Source organism: Ascidiella aspersa, chromosome 2 (assembly GCF_963924565.1).
Source record: "Ascidiella aspersa chromosome 2, kaAscAspe10.2, whole genome shotgun sequence".
Classification (NCBI taxonomy): domain Eukaryota; kingdom Metazoa; phylum Chordata; class Ascidiacea; order Phlebobranchia; family Ascidiidae; genus Ascidiella; species Ascidiella aspersa.
The window spans coordinates 30,955,172-30,976,078 of record NC_139448.1 but is presented as its reverse complement, the minus strand read 5'-3'; the positions used below and the strand labels follow the sequence as shown (position 1 = coordinate 30,976,078).

Genomic DNA, 20,907 nt, shown 5'->3' with positions numbered 1-20,907 from the left:
AAGAAAGGGCTAGGCTAAAAATTCACCCTTTCACTCTGATTTCCAGTAGACCTTATCAGCTGCAATGGCCTATTTACCCCTGATATTGTCGTGTTACCCTATTGAATTACAAAATGCATTGTGCGCATTTCTTCCAGCGGAAATAATTTTAGAACTGTTTTAGCCTGACTTCTTTGATCTAAATTCCAACAGAAGAAAGGTGTTTCTCTGTCTGGCCGTCTAGAAGAAAGTGACGCCAGCGACCGATTTAAAAACCTGTTGCGCAAAACAGCCTTAACAATAGTAATACCAGTAATAACCGTACAAAAATATAGCGACAGGTATACGAAACAGTACACCGATTCATTGTCAACAAACGGCATTGTTCGAGCGCCATAGAACAATGGCCTGGCGGCATTTAAACTGTTCAGTGGCGTTTAAATTGTTTACCAAATATTGCTCAGATCAGCCTGGATTACAAATGCGGCTTGCCTTTAGCTAAATCTGTGGGAACATAGAGACTGCGAATTATATTGACACAACTGTAAGATTTCTTCCTGTCTAGCGAGAAAACTGCACAATATTGTATAAATAAATAGCCATTGCCTAACAACCGGTATGACTTTCTGTTGTTTGAAACATTCATGTATTATTATAATCTGTCTTGTTGATAGTAAAATCTCAACAAAATATACTTCGATCTATTAACTTGGCGCTATACAATTTAATATATAGCACGCGTATTTGACGAATTATAACGTAACTTTTGACAGGTTATCCGTTTTCGCGTATAACTTTCTGTGAGCTGCTGTTTTAGACAAACAAACGAAACTTCAAAGATACCTCCCGCGCAAACTAAATAAACACCAGTGATTTACGTAAAAACTGTTTTTATAGTCGATCTTCAACTATTTGGCTGAAAGCTCTTCTAACTTCTAGTGAATAATAACAGTTCCAAATTATTTATTACGTTATAAATTATTAATCTCGTAATAATTTTTACAAAAAGAATTGCTCCACGAATTAGATATCCAAGTCCAAGGTATTGCGTGGATGCTGACTTATTCACTTCGGTAGCTATTTACAGACAAAAATCAAGCGAAAATAAAAGCTACACGTACGACACATAAGACATAAGTTGTGTCGCGAAACATAATCGTTAACACGACAACCGCTGGTACCTAACTGTTTGCTTAGTCGGGCTTTGGGTTTGGCCCATTCAAAGTTTAAATCACGCTACTGCCATTGTCGCGTCGAATTTCTTCTGTTACGTCATATTGGTCAACACAGCAGGGTTAGGGTTCGGAAATAATCGTTAAAGGCCTCTTTTCAGAACGCCCGATGTTAAGAAAACACGCCAACTATTGTTAGAAAAGCCATTACCGCGACAGGCGAATTGCCATACCTTTATGACACCAGCAATCAGCATAGACAAATCTATGTTTGCTTCATAAACTGTATAACAAAAGTAGTTCTTATGACTTTTCTGGTGCAAGTTCGCTTTAGGTTCAAATATTTTTTTCGAAATTCGGTTTGGTTCCGGTTTCGGAGCAATTTAAAAGTGCGAGGTTAAGTTCCGGTTTGAACGAAGTTGATTGAAAACCGGCTCATAAAGATTCGGTTCGGGTTCAATTTACACGAGTAGCCTAGTTTTATTTCCCCTTTTTTAAGACATATTAATTGCACAGCCAATTAGTCAATCTTTTTATTTACAAATTTGTTTAGTGCGTGGTCGACTGGTCGTTCACTTAAAGTTACTTGAAATTTCGCCATCCAATAATACTGACTAATGGAACAACTGGAGAACATGCTTTAGTTTGCCAGTTCAGGTATATGGAGAATCTAATCCAGCGGTTCTCAACTAGTGGGCCAGAGAAACATTTTGAGGTGGGCCACAGACCAAATTTAAAAAAAAAACTAGATTTATTGAAGCCTTTAGTTTTAATTGTGTCACTACTTAATTTTAAGGAATATTTGGAAATTTATTGTTCAGCAGCAAGTATCTCACTAATGCACGGTTGAATAAATAATCTGTTTTGAAATATATTGTGCTGTTTTTTGTTCTAAACCTATTTTATAATTTTTTCTTTTTTAAAAGTTTATTGAGCCGAAGAATTTTTGTGCAACGAAAATGGGCCACGAAAGAAAAAGTGTGAGAATCACTGATCTAATTAATAATATAAAAACGTTTAACCAGCGTACACACATTTGGCCCGTGGACTGATCTGGATGCACGTAAACAAACAGACACTTGCCGAAAACAGTGTCCGCAAAATTTTTGGTTGTTGAATATTTGCCTAGAATAAGTAGTCTACTTCATATTTCGCAGACCTCATCTAGACAGATATAAGCGGTTCGAAAGAATACCTTATGGCTGTTGCACATCTAAGTTAATAAAAGACTGCCAGATTGGGATCAAGTTTAACATCAATGAAAAAGGACTAGCCTACGCTTGTTTGGTACTTCAAGCATACAATAATGTTTCCAAGTGTCTATTACGCGTTTCGAGTGTCGATTAATTTTTCAGCCCATAAAGTTTTACGAGTTTGAGTTGAAGAGCTTTTCAAAAGGTACGTCTTGCACAGAAGGCGACTATATTTTCCTAAATAAAAAACGCAGTGAAAATAAAAGGAAAGCAAAATTCAGACTGACACATTTTTATCCCTAATAAAACTCTCCTCAATTAAAATTGGAATAACTTTTTGTGTTATAAACCTCTTAAAACGTTCGGCCTTTCCTAAATATTTTACAACACATCAACCTGTGCGTATGGCATTTATTTTCATCAAAGCTCCAACAGCTTTTGCGACATGGAAAATCCGAATCTCGCGGGATCCTTCCTTGGTTTGAGATTGCTACCAACGATCAAGAAAAATTGAGAACAAGGGCTACCGCAGTTCAGAGGTCATCTGTCGCACGGCAACTTCCATTCGTCGTCACTGTCCGACTCATCATTACCGTCGTCTTGCATTTTCTGCGAGCAAGAAAAATAACTTGGTTATTCAATGAAAGATACACACGTCACACAACTATGATGGTATGGTGCTGTAGGATCCCTTCCATGTGAAGTTGCTTGTACTAACAGAATGTAGCAAGCATTGGCCTGTATTTGTTTCTTGACTCGCTCCTCTCTGAGCCTTTGTAGTTCAGTTGGTAGAGCAACGGTCCCCCAGTATGGCCGGAGGTCATGAGTTCGAACTTCAATACACGCCAGTGGTTTTTCTAGCCTGCCTTGCTTGCATCATTGATCGACAGATTTGACGAGTCTGCGATGACTTTCGGTATACTAATTTACAAGTTACTCGTAGGCTGCAATTTGCAAATTGTTCTCGTGCTGAAAAAATAAGGTGGCTTTTTTTATTTGTTCGAGCACAGCGTACTTTTCGGTTGTTTTACAACACTTTAAGCATAAACAGTAAACACCTCACTCTCATTTAAAGACATCAAAGGTTTTATCGATACAAGATAAGTTGTGTGTTTTTCAAGTTGGATTTAATTTGGGTAAAAACGACTTTATTGCTTGATTTTGATACTATTTCGAACAAATCTTCTAAAAATGAGGACTTAAAATATGTTAAACTAAATACGTTGTCATTAAAAGCGTGTAAATTTGAGCGATTTTCGTAGATCCGTGGTTTTACCATTCTCAAAAAGTCGACGAGTTTTGTGGCGTCGTTTCCGGTACTCAGGTCCACAAAGTCGACAGGCATCCGGCAACTCAACAGGCCACTAGGTTGCAGTGTGGAGCTGGACGCCGTGTACCGAAACTGGCCGCACATTTGGCCGTCTGAAAAATGAATATGTTCGGAGTTGACCTTTCTGTTATAATTTCTTACATTATTCTGTCGTCTGTTTTAGAATTTTGAAACTGGGGTTTTTTTAAAAAAAAAGAAACTTTGTGGGCGTTTGTGTTCGCTTTTGGGTTTGTCAAGTTTTGGTATACTGACGGTTTTAACGTTCCAGCTGGCAATGTTTGACTAAACACAAGACAGATTTGAAAGGTTTTTTTTGCAAATCAGGTATATACGTCGAGTGTTAGTTGTTTTAGTTTTGATTTTTTTTACCGTTGTCTGTTTTAAAGTTTAAACACTTCAGTATTTGCTGTTGAAGATTTGGACGTTTCTGCTTGAAACTTAAGGTGCTTCTGAATTTTATTACGTTTTGGTACTGGATGTTTATCAACGTTTTCTATTATTGGAAACATATATGGCTGTTTGAGTAAGTACAAGGCAATTTTTGCAGATTTTCTAGAAATACAAGGATACACGCCGGGACGTCGGCTGTTATACCTTAGTGAGTAAACAATGTTTTACAGTTTCAGTAAGTAAGAGGTTAAATTCAAGTATGAAATATAAAGTTCAACCTACATAAGCGACTTTTTTTAGCATGCTGGCTATGTGTTAAAAACGGGCACCTTTATCAAATATTGGCTCTGAGCAATCGTTTGACATCAGGGTTCCTGAAGCCAGCTCTTCCCATGTGAATAAGAGCGACTCAGTTGTTTCACAGAAAGGGTTGAAATCAATAATCCAAAAGCTTTCCTGCAAAGAGATTGTAGTTATACCTCAAAGTTATTGATGTTGGGTTATATGCGAGTTAAAGAAGGTCTACGCAATTATAAAACAACACGGAAATGACGTAATACTAAGTATCCAGGTGTCAACTTGAAAATACCCAATTACAAGGCTGATACTGCTTTACTACAAACCAAAATCTTATATTACAAATTAATCCTTGAATTGAAAGAATACTATATTTGCTATTCCACTAGGTAGGGCTTCGATAACGCTAACACAAAATACCAACACTGTGCGTTACATAATATGTCATTTGGTAAGGTGAATCGAAACGAAAATTCAAGAAAGTGCTAATTTGGTATAAAACTTTTTTACAATACTAACACTTACATCGCGTTTCTTGTACAGGTCCACGACAACTGAAAAACAAAAATACCGTTGTTAATTTTGACAGGTTTATTAAAGTTAATATACCGGCAGTATGGAACACTATGGCAATAACACAATAAACAAAGATAAGATTTTACAACTTGTATACCTGCTTAGACAAAAATGAATTACATTGGATTTTGAACAACATAAGGCCAAAAAAACATGCATTGTTATGCTCTGCTATCAACTTTTGCACAGACAAGAAACAACAATACAAGTTGGCGTTCAATAAAGACTAATTTTATTTTTAAGCTCATAACTTATAATGTCAATATCAATTGGCAACGTTTTACAATTGTTCGGATATTTTTCAGAAAAAAAATTGTGCGGAGCTTTGGTAAGGCTCGTGTAAAGAGGGTCAACGCTAAGCAATTATGATCTAAACCAAACAAAAAACTCTTACAGCAAGAATCGGGAAACTTTGGGATCACGGCCGAATGAACGAAGGCGGCGATTTCGTCGGCCAGTTGTTCACAATCGCTTGCGAGGTACTCGAAGTGCTGTGTGCAGTAGCGCTGACTCACTCCCAGCAGTTTGCGATCCTTGACGAAGCACCTGAACTCCATGCCCGGTACGAGGTTGGCCCATTTGCGCAGCGTCAGCTAGGGAAATAAGAGAGGCAATAGTACAACATGTATAACAGTGGTTTTCGACCTGTGGTATACCTACAACTATAGTGGTAAAATATACGTGAAAGCTTCCTCGTGGTTAGTTCGGGAAAAATAAACGGAAGCAGCTTGATAATGAATGTCAAAGTCAAAAAGTTGGAGTAGATCGACATAATCCTGCTTAAGACGTTTGGATACAGCTTATATCATCTAGGATTCTAGGTAATGTGACTAAGATGCTGTAATTTACTTCTCAGAGACCTTTGAAATACTTTCCTAGTTAAAACGTGTTAGTCAAGATGATGTCGATCTACTCGACCTCTTTGGCTTTGCATTTCATTATCAAGCTAAACGAAAGTGTTATAGTGCAATATTATTGCGACTGTCTGAAGTTATATTAGAGCTTTGCGACGATAAATTAGCCCCTAAAATCTGCGGCTAATCCCGGGAGTGAGTTAAAATCTGCGGCTAATCCCGGGAGTGAGATTCTGCGGCTAATCCCGGGAGTGAGTTAAAATCTGCGGCTAATCCCGGGAGTGAGATTCTGCGGCTAATCCCGGGAGTGAGAACATACCAAATTTTGAGCGTTTTTGAAAGCAGGCAGCGACGTTAAAACGTCACCACTAGAAGCTTTATGTGGTCGAATAAGGTTGAGGACCACTGGGGTATAGGGATGGTCTCTGATTTTATTGCAATCACACATAAGTCGTTTGAGATACTACTTGGTATCAGCCTTTAGGAATAGGCAACGAGCTTTATAGCAACATTCCTATCATTTAGGTATGGGTTAGTGATTGGCAACAAATGTGGCAAACCATAAGCTTGGACAAAAGTAGGTAAATTTTGACTCATTTTTTGCTCGTTCATTTCATCATCACCGTAGAAAAAATGTTATTTTACCAACTTTAGAAATGGAACTAAATTGCTAACATATAAAAGTAACCAATAAGGTTTTATCAAAAGGGTAAACCTCATGCTTCACAATATCCGTCTCGTCATAATCATCACAAGAAGACAGCGCCGAAGTAAGGTCATGTGCGACAAAGTCCGAACTTTTCAGTAGAAGAATAATTTCACCTAAAAAAATCAAATCCAAATTCATTTTTTGTGTGTTCTGGTAATTTTGCAGGCTTTACAGAACATCATTATTTCAATAATAAACAGTCGTTTTCCCCTTTAGAATAAACACCCAAGGAGCAGGTTGTTTGTAGTGTTTTTAAGGTGATATGGACTAAACCAGGGGTGTCCAACAAGCAGCACGCATGCCAAATGTGGCACGCAACCTAATAAAAAATTGCATGCAAGCCCCCCCCAAATAATACTAAATTGCCAAAAAAGCTCAATTTGTTATTCAGCCAATTGTCAGAAAATACTAAGTTTGTTATACAGCCAATTTCCGTTGTTTGTTCACAATATAAAACAATCGCGGCAATCACGACATCTAACAATTACTTTTGATATTATAACATTATACTGTGTGGAGGCTAGCATTCACATAATATTGTATAGCTGAAGAAACAAAAGTCAGCTCACCGAAAGACACTTTGATGTAGTGATGCGCGTTTCTACTAGACAGTTTTTTTTTTCAAGTTTAAATAAACGTTCGTATTTTTGGTAAAAAAGCTTTTATAATCAAAAAGAATTGGTTCGGTTACGAAACTTTGGCACGGGAAGAAGTTATAAGATAAAAATTGGCACACCGGCATGTTTGAATTGGACACCCCTGGACTAAACTGTATTTCAAATTTTTCCAACGAACCCTGAAAATATAACAGTCTACTTCCGTAACTATACCCTTAGATGAGATAGTTGTGGTCTTTTTTAGCGATTCCAAATAAATAAAAATTAGTGAGCCCAAATTAAAAGTCTTAGAAAAAACAAACATCAATATCCAAATAGCTATTCTTTTAATTAACCTGGGTTTGTGCATTTTAACGTGTTATGGTTCATCCAACAGGCATCCCTGGGGGAACTCCATGTGAACTTGGGAAACACATTTCCTCTCAAATTGTGGATTGTTTTCTGGATTTCTTCCACTAGGTTTGGAAAGTCTGGGCCATCTTCCTTGAAATTGATAAAACAAAATCTTAGATATATAGAAAATGCAAATTAATATAAAAGTAAGTAATGGTATTTCTCTTTTAAATAAGTTAATGAAATCCAGGAGGAAAAGTGATTTATTGCAACAAATGGTGTAGGCGCATATATAATAAGAAAAAGTTATCAGACAAAAATAATTTGTTTCAGGTAAGTGTTAATTGACACCCACTTGCCCGACTTTTGAGTGCCTAAAGAAATACTCAGTTATTGTTGTCAGACCTACTTAACTAAATTTGCGACAAGTTGTGTTAAATGTCGAAGATTAAAGGCCAATTTGCATAAAACGCTAACGATACATGCTTCGGATTTACAGAATTAAACAGGCATATTATATTTGGAAAAAAAGTCCTACGCATTTAATAGTCTGCTAAACAATCGGGCCGGCCATATAAGGACTATGTATACTATTTATACCTCCCCAAATAAAACGGCAGGTAAACTTATTGGAAAGAAAATTAAGTGGGATGATAATTAGGCAAAATCTTAAATATATACAAAGATACAAATTCATTTAAAAGGTAATAAAGGTATAAAAAAACACAACAGTTTATAATGATATTCAGGTGTGCTTCAATGCAACAAACGGTATAGGCACATAAATAATAAGAAAAGTTATCAGACAAAAATATTTATTTTGGGGAAGTGTTGATTTACACCCACTTGCCAGACTGGGTTAAGCGCATTCTGTATTTACACGACCCAAATAAAATGGCAGGTTAAATTATTGGAAAAACAATTTGGTAGGACAAAATTTGCAGACAACATGCTTTTTTGGCGAGTATAATTTCTTACAAGCGATGGCTAATTGGTAGACAATCAACTGCCTGGCGAGTGTAAAGTTTAATTCAAGGCAAACCCTGAACACAAAAAAGTCAACTTTTTCCGAGTAAAGTAGGATGGTAATGCTACCTTGTCAATGCCTTGTGACGATGGTTCAGTTTCCCAGTGGGCAAGGTTGTCTTCATCGTCCTCATGATGGTAATAACTGTTTGAAACAGTCACCCCATGGGGAAGTACCAATGGGCCATTATCTTTTAAATATTCAACAAAACTCTCAGGAAGATCAATTGATATACTGGAAAACAAGTAAAATAAATAAATCGGTTGTTACAATGACTCAAGAATATCAATGACATGAAACCATAAGTTAATTTAAGAAATTAAAAAAGTGTTTGTATTGCTCAATCATATACATTACAAAACAGGCTTATTTAAGGCCTTGTAAATTAAAGTTCTGTCACATATTTGTATACATTATATTTTATTATCATACTTTTTTTTTATCAAAAGTAATACAAAGTCTTGACTTCTTATTTCAATGCTGATTGTGACATTTCAGACAAAAGTATCATGTAATAATCTAAAACCAAATGACCAATACTAAATGGACATATTATCAGCTCTGATTCAATATTATATATCCAACATCCCCAACCAACGGGTAAACTTATGTTTTTTGAGCATTATCTGGACCAACAGTATTCAACACCATTAATAAATTGGATTTTGCTAATTTGTGTTGACTCAATCATAGCCATAATACAATAAACCAAACAAAAGACTTGGTGATTTGAGCAGCAAAGAGTCCGTACCCAATCAATAATATATAAGCACTATATATAGAAGTTTTATTATTACAAAAGTGTTAATAATATTTTTTTTGATGCCGTGGGGACCAATGTCTCACTCTCTAACATAACCAAGGTTACACCTGGTGGAGCATTCTTTTTATATTTTATTTTGCCAAGAGTGACAGTTTGTAGAAGCGTCACCACCAAAGCTCATTTATTTTGATGCGTACATCACTTTTTTGAGAAATGCAAAGCACATCCTTAGCTTCGGTAAGATGCTCGATCAAAAACAGCGCCAAACCATGATTCCTGTCATCCATTGACCGAAACCTTCCAGCAATCTTGCCTCTTAGGGTGAGGGTTTCATTTGGTTGTAGCGATTCCAAGCCAAATTTTGAGTATATCGGAACCAATCTGCTTCTGGTCATTCCAGTAAACTTAGTTCTGGCAGTCAGTTCTTGACCCAGGTAGCAGCCCTTATCAAAGCTTATACCATTCATCAAGTCCAAGTTGCTTTGAAGAGGCAGGCATTTTCCAGGAGGCAAGTCCTTTTGACCTTCAGGGATGCCAATGCAGTAGCGCAAGGTATGGTAACTCTTTAACTTCTCCAGATAATCAGGGGGAACATCAAGGGAACTGCCAATAATCCTCCAGCCCAGGTGGCACAGTCTTGGATCTTCATATAACTGACAATCGCTGCCAGAAAGCAAAGTTTCCAATATTGTTCTTCTGGTCATTATATCTGTTTTAGGTGAATTGTATAGGCTAGCAAAATCGACATATCCCGGAAAATGGTAACCTTGCCAAATTTTTAGCGAACCTTCTTCAGCAAACTCCACTTTTTTTCTTAGTCTGTATTGCTTAAACATACCAAGTATTTTTTCCATGGATGAAACCTCACAGTCCATTAGAATAGACTCTTCTTCATTTTTAGTTGACTTATAAAGGATAAGGTCATGTTCAACGCGCCCACGAGTGTTTAGAATCATTGAATACATGCAATTCTGAGTTGGCAGTTTTGTAACGTCATTGGTAAGAAGACCTTGCAAAAACTCCACATGATCTTTTCCCCAAACCCTTAGTAAGGCTCTGTGGTCAAGGTGAGCAATTTTAATGTCTTTCTGAGTTTCAACTGAAAGTGCTCGAAAATTTTGAAAAAAACATTTGCCTTTGAACGATTTTAGTAGAAATTTTTTTGAGGCACAAATCATTTTCAACTGATATTACAAAACCCTGCAATATCTGACAAAGAATATAAAGGTATATAATCTTGTTAAATATAGAGTGGGCCAAAAGTAGGCTTACGGTTATAAAAAGTATGGTTTGGGTCTAAAAGTAAATTTATTGTTTTGGGGTTCTTCTCATTAACCTTGTTCTTTACAACACCCCCAAACAAGAAATCAATTGGTGTCAGATCAGGTGAGCGTCGTTGCCATTCAATGCTACCTCTTCTTTCAATGCTACCTCTTCTTTCAAGCCAACGCTGTGGAATAACTGTAAGCCTACTTTTGGTCCACCCTGTACAAAAGTAGCTGCATATACCTCTTAATGGTATGATCCTTGTAAATTGGATACCAATTGGAAAGCTTGCAGTTTAGAACCTGTTCTTTCTTCATTTCATATTAATCATCAAAATAACTTACTCGGTGTAGGTAAAAATTGCTTTAGATACCTGATGTCACAGTAACAGACATTTGGTTTATAAAGCAAAAGAGCAATTAAGAGTTTTAAGGGGTAACACTAATTTATGGAATGATGAATGGTCGGAACGCTTAAAGTATTATTATTAAAGATAATAACACTTGACCCACCTTCACCCAAACGCTAACCCCCACCCTAACCCAAATGTTGTGCGTTGGTTTATTAATTGTTTTAACGGGGTAAAACTTAAATTAGTGAGCATTCCGACTATTCCGACCATTCATCATTCCGTAAATTAGTATTACCCGTTTTAAGCAAATGGTTACAAATAGTTAGGTTATAATCTAAGAAAACGCTGCTGGTCTGCATTCTACCACAGCTTGATAAAAATATAAAAATATCAAAACAACGCACTCTATGTGGGTTAGGGTGAGTGAGGATGGGTAACACTAATTTACGGAATGATAAATGGTCAGAATGGTCGGAACGCTCACTAATTTACGGAATGGAATGAATAGGGCCGAAAATAGATTGATGAATTGTCGGAACGGAATGGTGAGAATTCTGTCGGAATGGAATGAATGACGCTGTAGGAACAGAATGAACTGTTGGAATGAGATGAACGAAGCTAACCCTAGCCCTAAACCTAACCCCAATCCTAACAGCTTTGTTTATCTCATTCCGACAGTTCATTCTGCTCCTACAGCGTCATTCATTCCATTCCGACAGTTCATTACGTTCCGACCATTCATCAAATTAGTTTCGGCCCTATTCATTCCATTCCGACAATTCCGACCATTCCGTAAATTAGTGAGCGTTCCGACTATTCCGACCATTCATCATTCCGTAAATTAGTGTTACCCGTGAGGATGGGTAAAATTGTAAAAATATTATTGCTTAACTTGCCCAAACACAAACGCTAACCCTAACCAAATGAATGTTCGTTGTGAAAAAATTCTAGATCAGCGCCAAGAAAAGTTTTACCGCACTATTATGGAAAAGGCAGGCAAAGAGTCAAAAAAACAAACCGTTAATTTTTTTACAAACAACACATCAATGCAACTATATACAAGCGTTTTTTAGCAACCAACGGCACTAGTGGTGCAACGTGCAGCCTTATACCAATTTAGCCATAGAATCCTTAAAGTGTTATTTTTGCAACTGACGGAAATATATTCGCAATGAAATGTGAAATTTCGATAACGCCAAAATGTTTAAAAAAAATAGGCCAACTACGATTTGGCTAAAAATATAGGCTTTAGGTAAAATATCAGTAAGTCTTAAGTAAAACAAAAATAGTACGAGCCCAAAACAATGGTCAAAACCTTTTGTTAAGGGTTGTGTTTATTTAAAAATCGTTTTACTCCAAAGTCGCCGTGCGTCTCATCCCACCCTTAAAAATAAAAGGGGTCCGGTACACAGAACCCAGTTTAAGAACCGCTGCATCATTTAATGAATGTGATCTGCTGTTTCATTTGGCCCATTGGCCGGCAAATGACGCTTATGGTTTTCAATGTTATAAAATTACTGAAGCGTGGAAGGTAAACATAGCCAGAAGCGCAACCGATATAGATGATTTTTACAGATGATTTGTTGTTTGCGATTGCTGTACTAATTGATTGTTGGAACATTTATGTTCGGTTTTAATCAAAAAGCTTAACACGTTTGCTAAAAATAGTATTTTTTAACATTATAGAAATAATTTGGTGTAATATAACATCGTGAGCTGGGCAGGCAAGTATCGGCAAAGCTTTAAAGGGCAACCATATAGGATTTTAGGCAGTAGACAGACTTTTAGTTTACGACCCTTGTAAACAAGTTATTTTGAAATAACTTAAGTCACAGCTAAGTTATTTGTAAAATAACTGAAGTCCAAGTAAAGTATTTTTGAATAACTAACCAATCAATTCCCAGACAAGTCATAATTAGAGCAAGTCAACAAGTAATTACAAGTCCTTGTCACAAAAGTAAACGTTAAATTGTCAAGGTTGTCCCATTATAAGTGATAACTAAACTACGCAACATGCAGCAAGCAAATAGCAAAAATTAGGATTAATTAAATAATTACCCAATTTTATAAAGGCAATGCTCAATAAAAACACTTCATTTCAACCTAAGTCATTTGTCAAAAAGAATTAAGCCAAGTTAAGTCATTTGTCTTAAAGACTTATAGGTCAGGTCAAGTAATTTTCCCTAATCGACTTAAGTCAAGTCATTTTGCCCGAACGACCTCACTTAAGTCAAGTCATTCACTTAAGTTATAACAACATTGGATTTAATGAACATGTAGGAGAGCATAGGCTAAACTCATTGTTTAAAACTGGTGACAGAAAAAGAAGCGCAATCTGATTAGCCTACACTTCATTTAGTAAATAGCGATTGTACATTCGACCCTTGGCCTAAATATGGAGCTCGGTAAATATTTGGCGAGGATAGGTTACACCGGGCCAGTCAACAACGAAATCAAGACGTTGCAAGCGCTGTGCGAGCAAATGTCCTATACCGTTCCATTTGATACCCTTGACATGTTCGGTGGGCCTAGGAAGACACTTGACTTGCAGAAAATCTACGGCGACATTGTTACTCGTCGTCGCGGCGGCTTCTGTTATGAAAACAATGGCCTGTTTTACTGGTGTCTGCAGAAATTCGGGTTCCAGGTTGACTTGCTCCAGGCCCAGGTGTCCGATAAACAACAGAATTTCGGCCCGAAGTTTGACCACATGGTTTTATTGGTAAGACGGCGTTTGACTCGTTAGTTTTACAAGGGAATTTTTTAAACCCAGAACAGCGTGAAAAACGACCGTTGTCGTGTTTTTGTGGGTCTTGGTAACTAAAAATAAAAAGACGTTGCAAAATAGAGATGTTAAAGAAGAACAAGGGGTTTTCAAGACCCGTCACTAAGCCTGTTTATATGCACCTTTCTCAGGCAGATTAGATTAAGGTTAATCCGTTCCAGCGTCGTAATTACATGGCGCGAAATTCAAGCCAGCTTGAGTGTACAAACTGCACCGATATGCACTATTACGTAATATTCCAGTAAACCTCTACGCACAACCAATTTTTCGGCTTTGGCTACTCCTTGCGGTAGCAATTTATTGCTGCTTGTTCGTTTTTATTAACCTAACATTGAAAAAAACCCAAGAATTACTTGAGTTAGGTTTGCCGATTAAGTACGTTTTTGACTGTCTGTATAGTGCTTCAGTTTACCTGGCACACAGAATGTAAGTGCAGGAAAGTTAAGCTTGTTTGTGCTGGCCAACGCTATATACAAGGCAAAGTGGACAAAAGAAGGTGATAAGATGTACCAAACATTAATGAAAACTGTATTTGGCTCTGGCCTAGAATCCTACCACAGCGTTGAGACAATTATTAAAGCAAAGTACAATATTTGGGTGAGGGTGGGCCAACTATTACTACTTAAACCTACCCAAACCCGCATCCTAACCCAAATAATGTTATATGTTGTGGATTCTAGACCAGCGCCTATGTCACAAATTAGTATCTGATTCTAACGAGTGTATGTAATGGTCTTTCCTTATGCGCTAAACTTGTTTTGTTTACGACTAGCCGTTCGTGTTACGTCATAATGCCCCAAAAGTGCCGTGATGTTTACTGCGTTAAAGCAGGTCATTCAACATCAAACAATTCCGGCCGTCAGCGAAACGAACAGATTAAGCGGAGAACGGATTGAAAACCACTCCTTTTGTCAGATTAGGAAACGAGAGAACTTAATTCATTCCAGCGCCAAAACGAGAGAGAATGAATTAACGAATCAGATTCGAATCCGGCTTAAACGTGCATATACTGATTACCAATTTACGAGTTTTCGTCTCCTTAAAGCTTTTTAGTATATTTTTTAGAATCCCACGACTCACCTTTTGACAGCCCCAGCCATACAGTTCTTCTTTAGCTATACTATTACTGCTATTCAAAAGTGAAAGTAGAATAATTTTTTTAGCGGAAAGATGATTTTCATAATGGAAAACATACGTAACGCTAATCAACCTAAGGCAGGGGTTCTTTTTTACAGCGGACACATAAACATTTTTTTTGCCTCGAGTGGACCACGGTAGGCCCCAAAATTTTTAAATGACGTCAAAAAAGTGAAAAGGGATCTTAATGCAGGAAAAAAGGGATCTTAATGCATTCAGTGGCAAGCCGTTTTATTTTTAATTAAATTGTTTTCTTTGAAAAATTGATTACTTCCTAAATATACACTAATATTTCAATCAGGCCTTCATGGACCCCTAAGGGGTCTATGAACCACAATTTAAGAACCCCTGACCTAAGGTTATCATTCGATCTCGCGTGCACAAAAAATCTCCAAGGAGAGGGCGACAAATATTTTGCGTGAGGAGAAAAATCGTTTATTTGGTTTAAATTGACAAAAAAAAGCATTGAAATGTAATCCCATTTTTCGCAAAATTTATGTGATTCAAAGAGGTAAAAATATACTGTTAGGACACCATCTCGTGAATATATACCGGTAATAATTTACCGGGACTGCGTTCTGGAAAGTCCTGGCTTACTTTAGCCACTGCTACTACGGACGAAAATTGTTCGCGAATCAAACACAAAATTTTTCTACCGATCGCAGGTCGTTTTAAAGAACGGCTCGAAGTGGTTGGTCGATCAAGGCTTTGGCGCTAACAGCTTTGTTCAGCCACTGCACTTTACCATTGACGAAGTGCAGTCTCAAGCCAGCGGAAACTATAGGATCACAAGGTGGAAAGGAAAGGAGGACTACTATTTGCTAGAAAAACAGAAGAAAAAATTAATCGCAGCAGACGGTATAAGCTGTTCAGAGTTTTCTGTAGTAGTTTGGTAGAAGGCGATACACTGGTGAAAAAAGTAACTGTAATACCCTAAAACAGTGGTTTAGCCTCCAAGACTTAACCTTTATGATCATAGAACCCCAGAGAAAACATTATTAAGTTTCGGCACCCTTCCAATCACTTTCTTATAGTGGTTAACCGTAATTTAATAAATGAATAAAACTTCAAATCTCGTCAACTGGGCAATATGTATTGTATAGGTGCCTTTCTACTGTGTTCTAAATATACTTATTGCGCTCTAACTATATACATAACAGTGATATCACGAGGATTACCTAAATAGTAAAAATAAAGTCTCCTCTGGTAATTGTATTTCTTCTCCAACGTTTCGCCAACCTATTCGAGTCACCTTTTCCAGGGTGAATGTGGCGGAACGCTAATAAGACAACTTAGGCGACATAAACAGGTTGTCGAAATGGTGGATAAGAAATATAATAGAGCTGTATTTTGATTATTATTATGGCGCCAGTTTATATATCTTAAGAGAAAAAATTGAAATTTAAAAAAATTTTATTTGTGAAAAAACATTCCAACTATCACTGCATTTCGTTGCATACTGTAACCTATCATTCCTGTAATCTTGCCATCGGCCGTCCTCAATAAACCTGATTTATTAATTATCTTACATTTCTATATGCCACTACAGCCATGTGGGATATTTTCTTTCAACGCTATAGGATGCGATTTCTAAATGTAACACCTAGCATTCTTAAAAAGTGTAGCATTCGCCAAATTCAAATCCGAAAAAATCAAAAAACTAAGCAAACGATAAATTTTAAGATTTAGGATTATTATTGGTCATATTCTAAGAAGTGAGACTTACGCCATTATAAAGCTACATTTGAAAAGACAAACCCATTTTTTTACAGACGATTTATCGCAAACTACCGACGAGGATCTACCGTGGGAAACCTTCTACGGGTTCGATTTGGTTCCGCGTAAGCTTGAAAACTACAGCGCGATGTGCGCTTTTCAGCAGGACAACGACGCCAGCTTTCTCAAGTTCAACACCCTGTGCAGTTTAAAGCGCGACGACGGGTGCGTTTCCATGTGGGGCAGGGTCTTTACCAATAAAAGGTTCATCGGACCCAACGCTGAGCAAGTTTTGAGCGTCGAGACGGCGACGAACGATCGAGAATGGAAGAATTTGCTGAAGAAACACTTCGACATTACCTTGGACTTCGATGCGACTGTACAAGATCGCCATCGTCGTTGATAAACCTTCATAAGCTACCGCATCCAGAAATTAGGATTTTGGTACTTAGTTTGTCAATGATGAGCTATAATTTCTTAAACCAATTCGTTTTAACAGAGAGTAAAAAACAGCTGGAAAAGCTATGGAGTTATCCCAGTTTACCAACAAACGCGAATATTCATATGTCAGTAAATGCAATGTAATTCATATAGTGTGTCGTATATGGCGTGTAATTCTGCTTAGCCATAGTTTTATGCTGCGGAGTTGCCTCGAAAATAATGAATCGAAAAGGTTGCCCCGGCAGTTTGCGTAATATTTTGAGCATAAAACACGCACCAGAAGCTTCGTAAACCACATAAAATTCTCCCGAAAACTTGATTAGCAAGCAGCGGGTTTTATTTGAATTTTTGCAATCTTGTTTCTTGTTTTATTTTGCGATTTGCTTTGCAATTGATTTTTTGTCTCTGCATGACGCTTTAACCTCGAAATTCACTTTCAGTCCGAAGTATTTTTCCAAGAGATTCTTTACTTCCTCTCGACTTTTTGCTTTCTCGATTAAAACCGTTTCTTCTGTCAAAGGGTCGACAAAAATCTACAATTAGAAAAACATAAAGTTTTAAAACGGGTAAATTAAATAAAATCTAAACAAGTCACCTTAATTTCTCGCAATTTGGCAGTTATTTAAAAAACTCCATATTAGAAGAATTGTCCTCATTTTAAACTTTTTTTAGAAGAATTGTCCTCATTTAAGTAAACATGTTATTGATGAATGTTGTTTGCAAAATTTTAAATGTCCAACAAGACGAGAACTTTAACTTAACGAAGTGGAAATTTTGGAAGACATTTTCTAACTTATATTAGTTAAGTTTTTTTGTTTTATATATATTTTTAATCTTTTTTTTACATAGCTGTTCTTTTATTTACGGTATATGAAAACTTATAGACCATGTAACTCAGAGCCAGAAAAATATTTTTCGACAGAAAACCTTTTTCTTGAATATCCATCCAAGCAAAGTCAGGTCGCCATCAACAGCAATTACTGACACAATGCTGTTGTGTTTAAGAAAACTGGCATCGTTATCTTGTTGGTAGTCGGACATTTTCTCGAAGTCTCTCCACTGACGCGGCAAAGTGTCGAATTTGTAAATCGTCTGCCACGGATGTTGGTCGTCTAAAGCGCCCTCGTCCACTTGAACGTTTTTGACTGAAACTGAGAGAAATATTTACCGGGTTGTACTTCGAAACAAGAACACATGGGTCTGTCATATAGGATCACCGAAACCTTACCGTTACTGATCTTTTCAAAACTTGCAATATAATTAGTAAATAATGGCTGCGGCTTCTATTGAGTTTAATACATTTAATGCAAACCCGTTAATGTTTGGCAATAAGCGCTTAATTAATGTATACTACCGACGTCATTTTACTTAAAATTTCATTTTTACTTAATGTCATTCTTACTTAATATTAGTAGTACAGGACCATGAAGTTTGCACCACAGATACATGCAAAAAGCAAATAAACCCATTTCAAATACTACAATAAGGTGGATATTCAGCAATTCACTCATAGAGTGTCCGACAACTCACCAACACACAACACTTGGTTGAAAAATATGCAACTATTTTTGCTATTCCACCTTTGCAATTTAAAGTTTGCGGCCTATCAGTTTCGACATTTTGTACTGCGCATGTGCACGCCGGGCTCGGGACTCCGGTAGTTTTACACAGTCTTACTCGAGTCCCGAGTCCAGCTAAACAAATCGACTCGTCGAGACCTGAGACGACTCAGCAGCCCTGATACTAATGCTAGTAATGTATGCGATTTACCGAAGGTGTATAAATCACAGAGCGTACACATTGTGAATATTTAATGGCCCGTTTTTACATTTCATGTCTGCTTTCAAATTTCATACAAATACAGGTTTCAATAAATAAAACAAATTTCGTACCGATTTCAGTGATGTCTATATGACGTTTTTTCGCTTTTGCATCGCGAAGACGTTTTCACTTAGCTCAAACAGTCGAAAGATTCCGTTCTTGCGAGACTGATCGACATTTTTGTCGAATCTGAGTGGAGTGGAAAAGCAAGGCCCGCCCCAGCCTACATCAGCAAGCCATCGAGAGCCGTCGTCGCATGTAACCTGTCGAAAACAACAGAAATTATTCTAGAATTTGTCAAGTGGATATAAGCCAGGGGTGGGCAACGTGCGGCCCTTCACCTTCTTCCAGCTATTTTTCCCTAAATAAGGCTATGAGTGTGCACCATGTTGGGACTTTTGTTCTATCAGTTTCCTGTTTGAAGTGCGACGTAACCCATAGGCTACACAGCTACACTAATGCTGTTGAATTCGAATGGGAAGCATCTATTACAAAACAATATTCATTCATAAAGTTTTACTTTTGGCACGTTGTTATGATAAAATTGTTTTGTTATAATTACACTTTTGCCACGCTTGTTGACTGAGATGTTATGTTTAACAGCTGGTTTTTAATTAAGGCTGTTAATTAAATTGTACTGGGAAAGGCGTCATAGGAATTGTAGAAAAGTTATTACGGAATCCACAAGTAGTCAGCACTGACAAAACTGCCGTAGTTGCAGCCTAGTAGCTCATTAGTTTTTCTTGTAAAAGTTGAAAAGATGAATTAGTGTTTTTGTGCGGTCATCCTGTAAGCATTACCACGTGTAGACTAGATCGTTTCCCCAAGGATATAGGCTTATGCGATATTGAAATCGGACACGGATAATATTTTCAGATTTTTAGGGGAAGGGCATGAAACTCTTTTGTAGACGGCGTTACAAAATATTTGCGAAATTTTTAAGTAACGCAAAAGTGAAATAGGCCAGCATGTATGATGTTGAAAAAATATATTTTACCATGTTCAAGTATCATTCTCAAAAATCATTGTATACGTTTTCCCCAAGCGCAAAAAACATGAGTTTATATTGTTCCACATTCAATTCGTAGAGGAATTAATTACCGTACGATAAAAGCCATAATAGACACGGGTTGGGAACGGCAGTGTTAATGCTTGCATTAAGAAAATCTAAACTGGGCATATTGGTAATTTTAAATTTGTCACTTATCCCTACCAGGGAATTAAAACTATTTTCCCCCAGCGACAAACAACACTACTCATGTACACTTTAAAGTTTAAACGACTGGCAATGGGGCATATATCAAGTTGATTCAAGTGCAACATGTGCGGTTAAACAGCGTTGACGTTTACCAAAGGTTTTGCCTATCGTGCCGCAGGCAGTTTAGTCAATATTTAAGCCATTTTATTGTTTATGCAATTATAATTGTATCTACCGTTGCAAATGACACTGATTGTAAGACGTCATATAAGTTTAAAGCCAATAAAACCCAATATCTCGCGCCATATAAAATGTGAAACTATTAATTATGGTTTAGGTTGGCCTAACACCTGTTTAATACAAAATAAACTTGGCATGTATAATACACACTTAAACAGAATTATGTTACCGGTATACAGACTATTGTACAGTAGAGTAAGTTAGACTTAATTTTTCAGCTTTATTAAACACTATATGTAGCCTTAAACCCACCATAATGACCATATGATCGAATTCGGGGTTGTAAGAGTCCATTAGTTCATAATAAGCTTGGGCTTGCATTATCTTCAGTTCAAAACCCAAGGTTTCGAGCAGCCAGTGGAACAAGCCGTTAAGCTCGTAACAAAAGCCTCCACGCTTGTTCAACACGATATCGCGATAAACCTTTTGCAAATCCAGTCGTTTTCTTTCGCCGCCGAACATGTCAATGGTGTCAAACGGAACTCTACTTGAATGACATTCGCACAAGTTTGCTAACGTAGAAGAAGATGTGTCCTTAGGCCCACTGTAGCCGATTCTATCAAAATAACTGTCAATATCCATTTCTCAAATGACAACTATAGCCTTAATATTATTACTGTTTCTGCAGTCGTTAAACAACACGGTAAACGCTTCGTCGCCAAGCAAGGAAATAATAAATATAGCCGACATGTAATTCAATAGTCGACGCAA

At 37.1% G+C, this 20,907-nt stretch overlaps 4 protein-coding genes across 4 annotated transcripts; 1 reads left to right on the top strand and 3 right to left on the bottom strand.

Annotated features, from left to right (window-relative positions):
- Positions 1–2,741: 2,741 nt before the first annotated feature.
- LOC146164879 (translation initiation factor eIF2 assembly protein-like) lies at positions 2,742–10,880 on the bottom strand. Its single transcript, XM_083381615.1, has 9 exons — positions 10,750–10,880; positions 8,546–8,711; positions 7,453–7,600; positions 6,507–6,613; positions 5,332–5,530; positions 4,887–4,915; positions 4,394–4,520; positions 3,621–3,766; positions 2,742–2,953 (listed from the first exon to the last, which is right to left on the bottom strand). Exons 1-9 carry the CDS (start codon positions 10,821–10,823, stop codon positions 2,885–2,887), a joined length of 1,065 nt encoding a protein of 354 aa, XP_083237741.1. The 5' UTR covers positions 10,824–10,880; the 3' UTR covers positions 2,742–2,884.
- LOC146164880 (iron-sulfur cluster assembly factor IBA57, mitochondrial-like) lies at positions 9,017–10,445 on the bottom strand. Its single transcript, XM_083381617.1, has one exon. The coding sequence runs from the start codon at positions 10,416–10,418 to the stop codon at positions 9,405–9,407; it is 1,014 nt and encodes a 337-aa protein (XP_083237743.1). The 5' UTR covers positions 10,419–10,445; the 3' UTR covers positions 9,017–9,404.
- A 2,373-nt stretch (positions 10,881–13,253) lies between the features above and the next one.
- On the top strand, positions 13,254–16,899 carry LOC146164878 (arylamine N-acetyltransferase, pineal gland isozyme NAT-10-like). The gene is made up of 3 exons (XM_083380867.1): positions 13,254–13,580; positions 15,446–15,638; positions 16,553–16,899. Exons 1-3 carry the CDS (start codon positions 13,254–13,256, stop codon positions 16,897–16,899), a joined length of 867 nt encoding a protein of 288 aa, XP_083236993.1.
- Positions 16,900–17,305: 406 nt separating this feature from the next.
- LOC146164877 (arylamine N-acetyltransferase, liver isozyme-like) lies at positions 17,306–20,778 on the bottom strand. The gene is made up of 4 exons (XM_083380866.1): positions 20,449–20,778; positions 18,851–19,021; positions 17,865–18,074; positions 17,306–17,470 (listed from the first exon to the last, which is right to left on the bottom strand). Exons 1-4 carry the CDS (start codon positions 20,776–20,778, stop codon positions 17,306–17,308), a joined length of 876 nt encoding a protein of 291 aa, XP_083236992.1.
- Positions 20,779–20,907: the final 129 nt, after the last annotated feature.

Coding starts and splice junctions, on each gene's coding strand:
- LOC146164880 (XM_083381617.1), bottom strand. CDS start 10,418: ATGATTTGTGCCTCAAAAAAATTTCTACTAAAATCGTTCAAAGGCAAA.
- LOC146164879 (XM_083381615.1), bottom strand. CDS start 10,823: ATGAAGAAAGAACAGGTTCTAAACTGCAAGCTTTCCAATTGGTATCCA. Junction 5,531..6,506: donor CGGATATTGTGAAGCATGAG/GTTTACCCTTTT, acceptor TTATTTCCCTAG/CTGACGCTGCGCAAATGGGC. Junction 4,916..5,331: donor AAAGTTTCCCGATTCTTGCT/GTAAGAGTTTTT, acceptor TTTGTTTTTCAG/TTGTCGTGGACCTGTACAAG.
- LOC146164878 (XM_083380867.1), top strand. CDS start 13,254: ATGGAGCTCGGTAAATATTTGGCGAGGATAGGTTACACCGGGCCAGTC. Junction 13,581..15,445: donor TTGACCACATGGTTTTATTG/GTAAGACGGCGT, acceptor TACCGATCGCAG/GTCGTTTTAAAGAACGGCTC. Junction 15,639..16,552: donor AAAATTAATCGCAGCAGACG/GTATAAGCTGTT, acceptor ATTTTTTTACAG/ACGATTTATCGCAAACTACC.
- LOC146164877 (XM_083380866.1), bottom strand. CDS start 20,778: ATGGATATTGACAGTTATTTTGATAGAATCGGCTACAGTGGGCCTAAG. Junction 19,022..20,448: donor TCGATCATATGGTCATTATG/GTGGGTTTAAGG, acceptor TGTTTTCGACAG/GTTACATGCGACGACGGCTC. Junction 17,471..17,864: donor GATGGATATTCAAGAAAAAG/GTTTTCTGTCGA, acceptor TTCTAATTGTAG/ATTTTTGTCGACCCTTTGAC.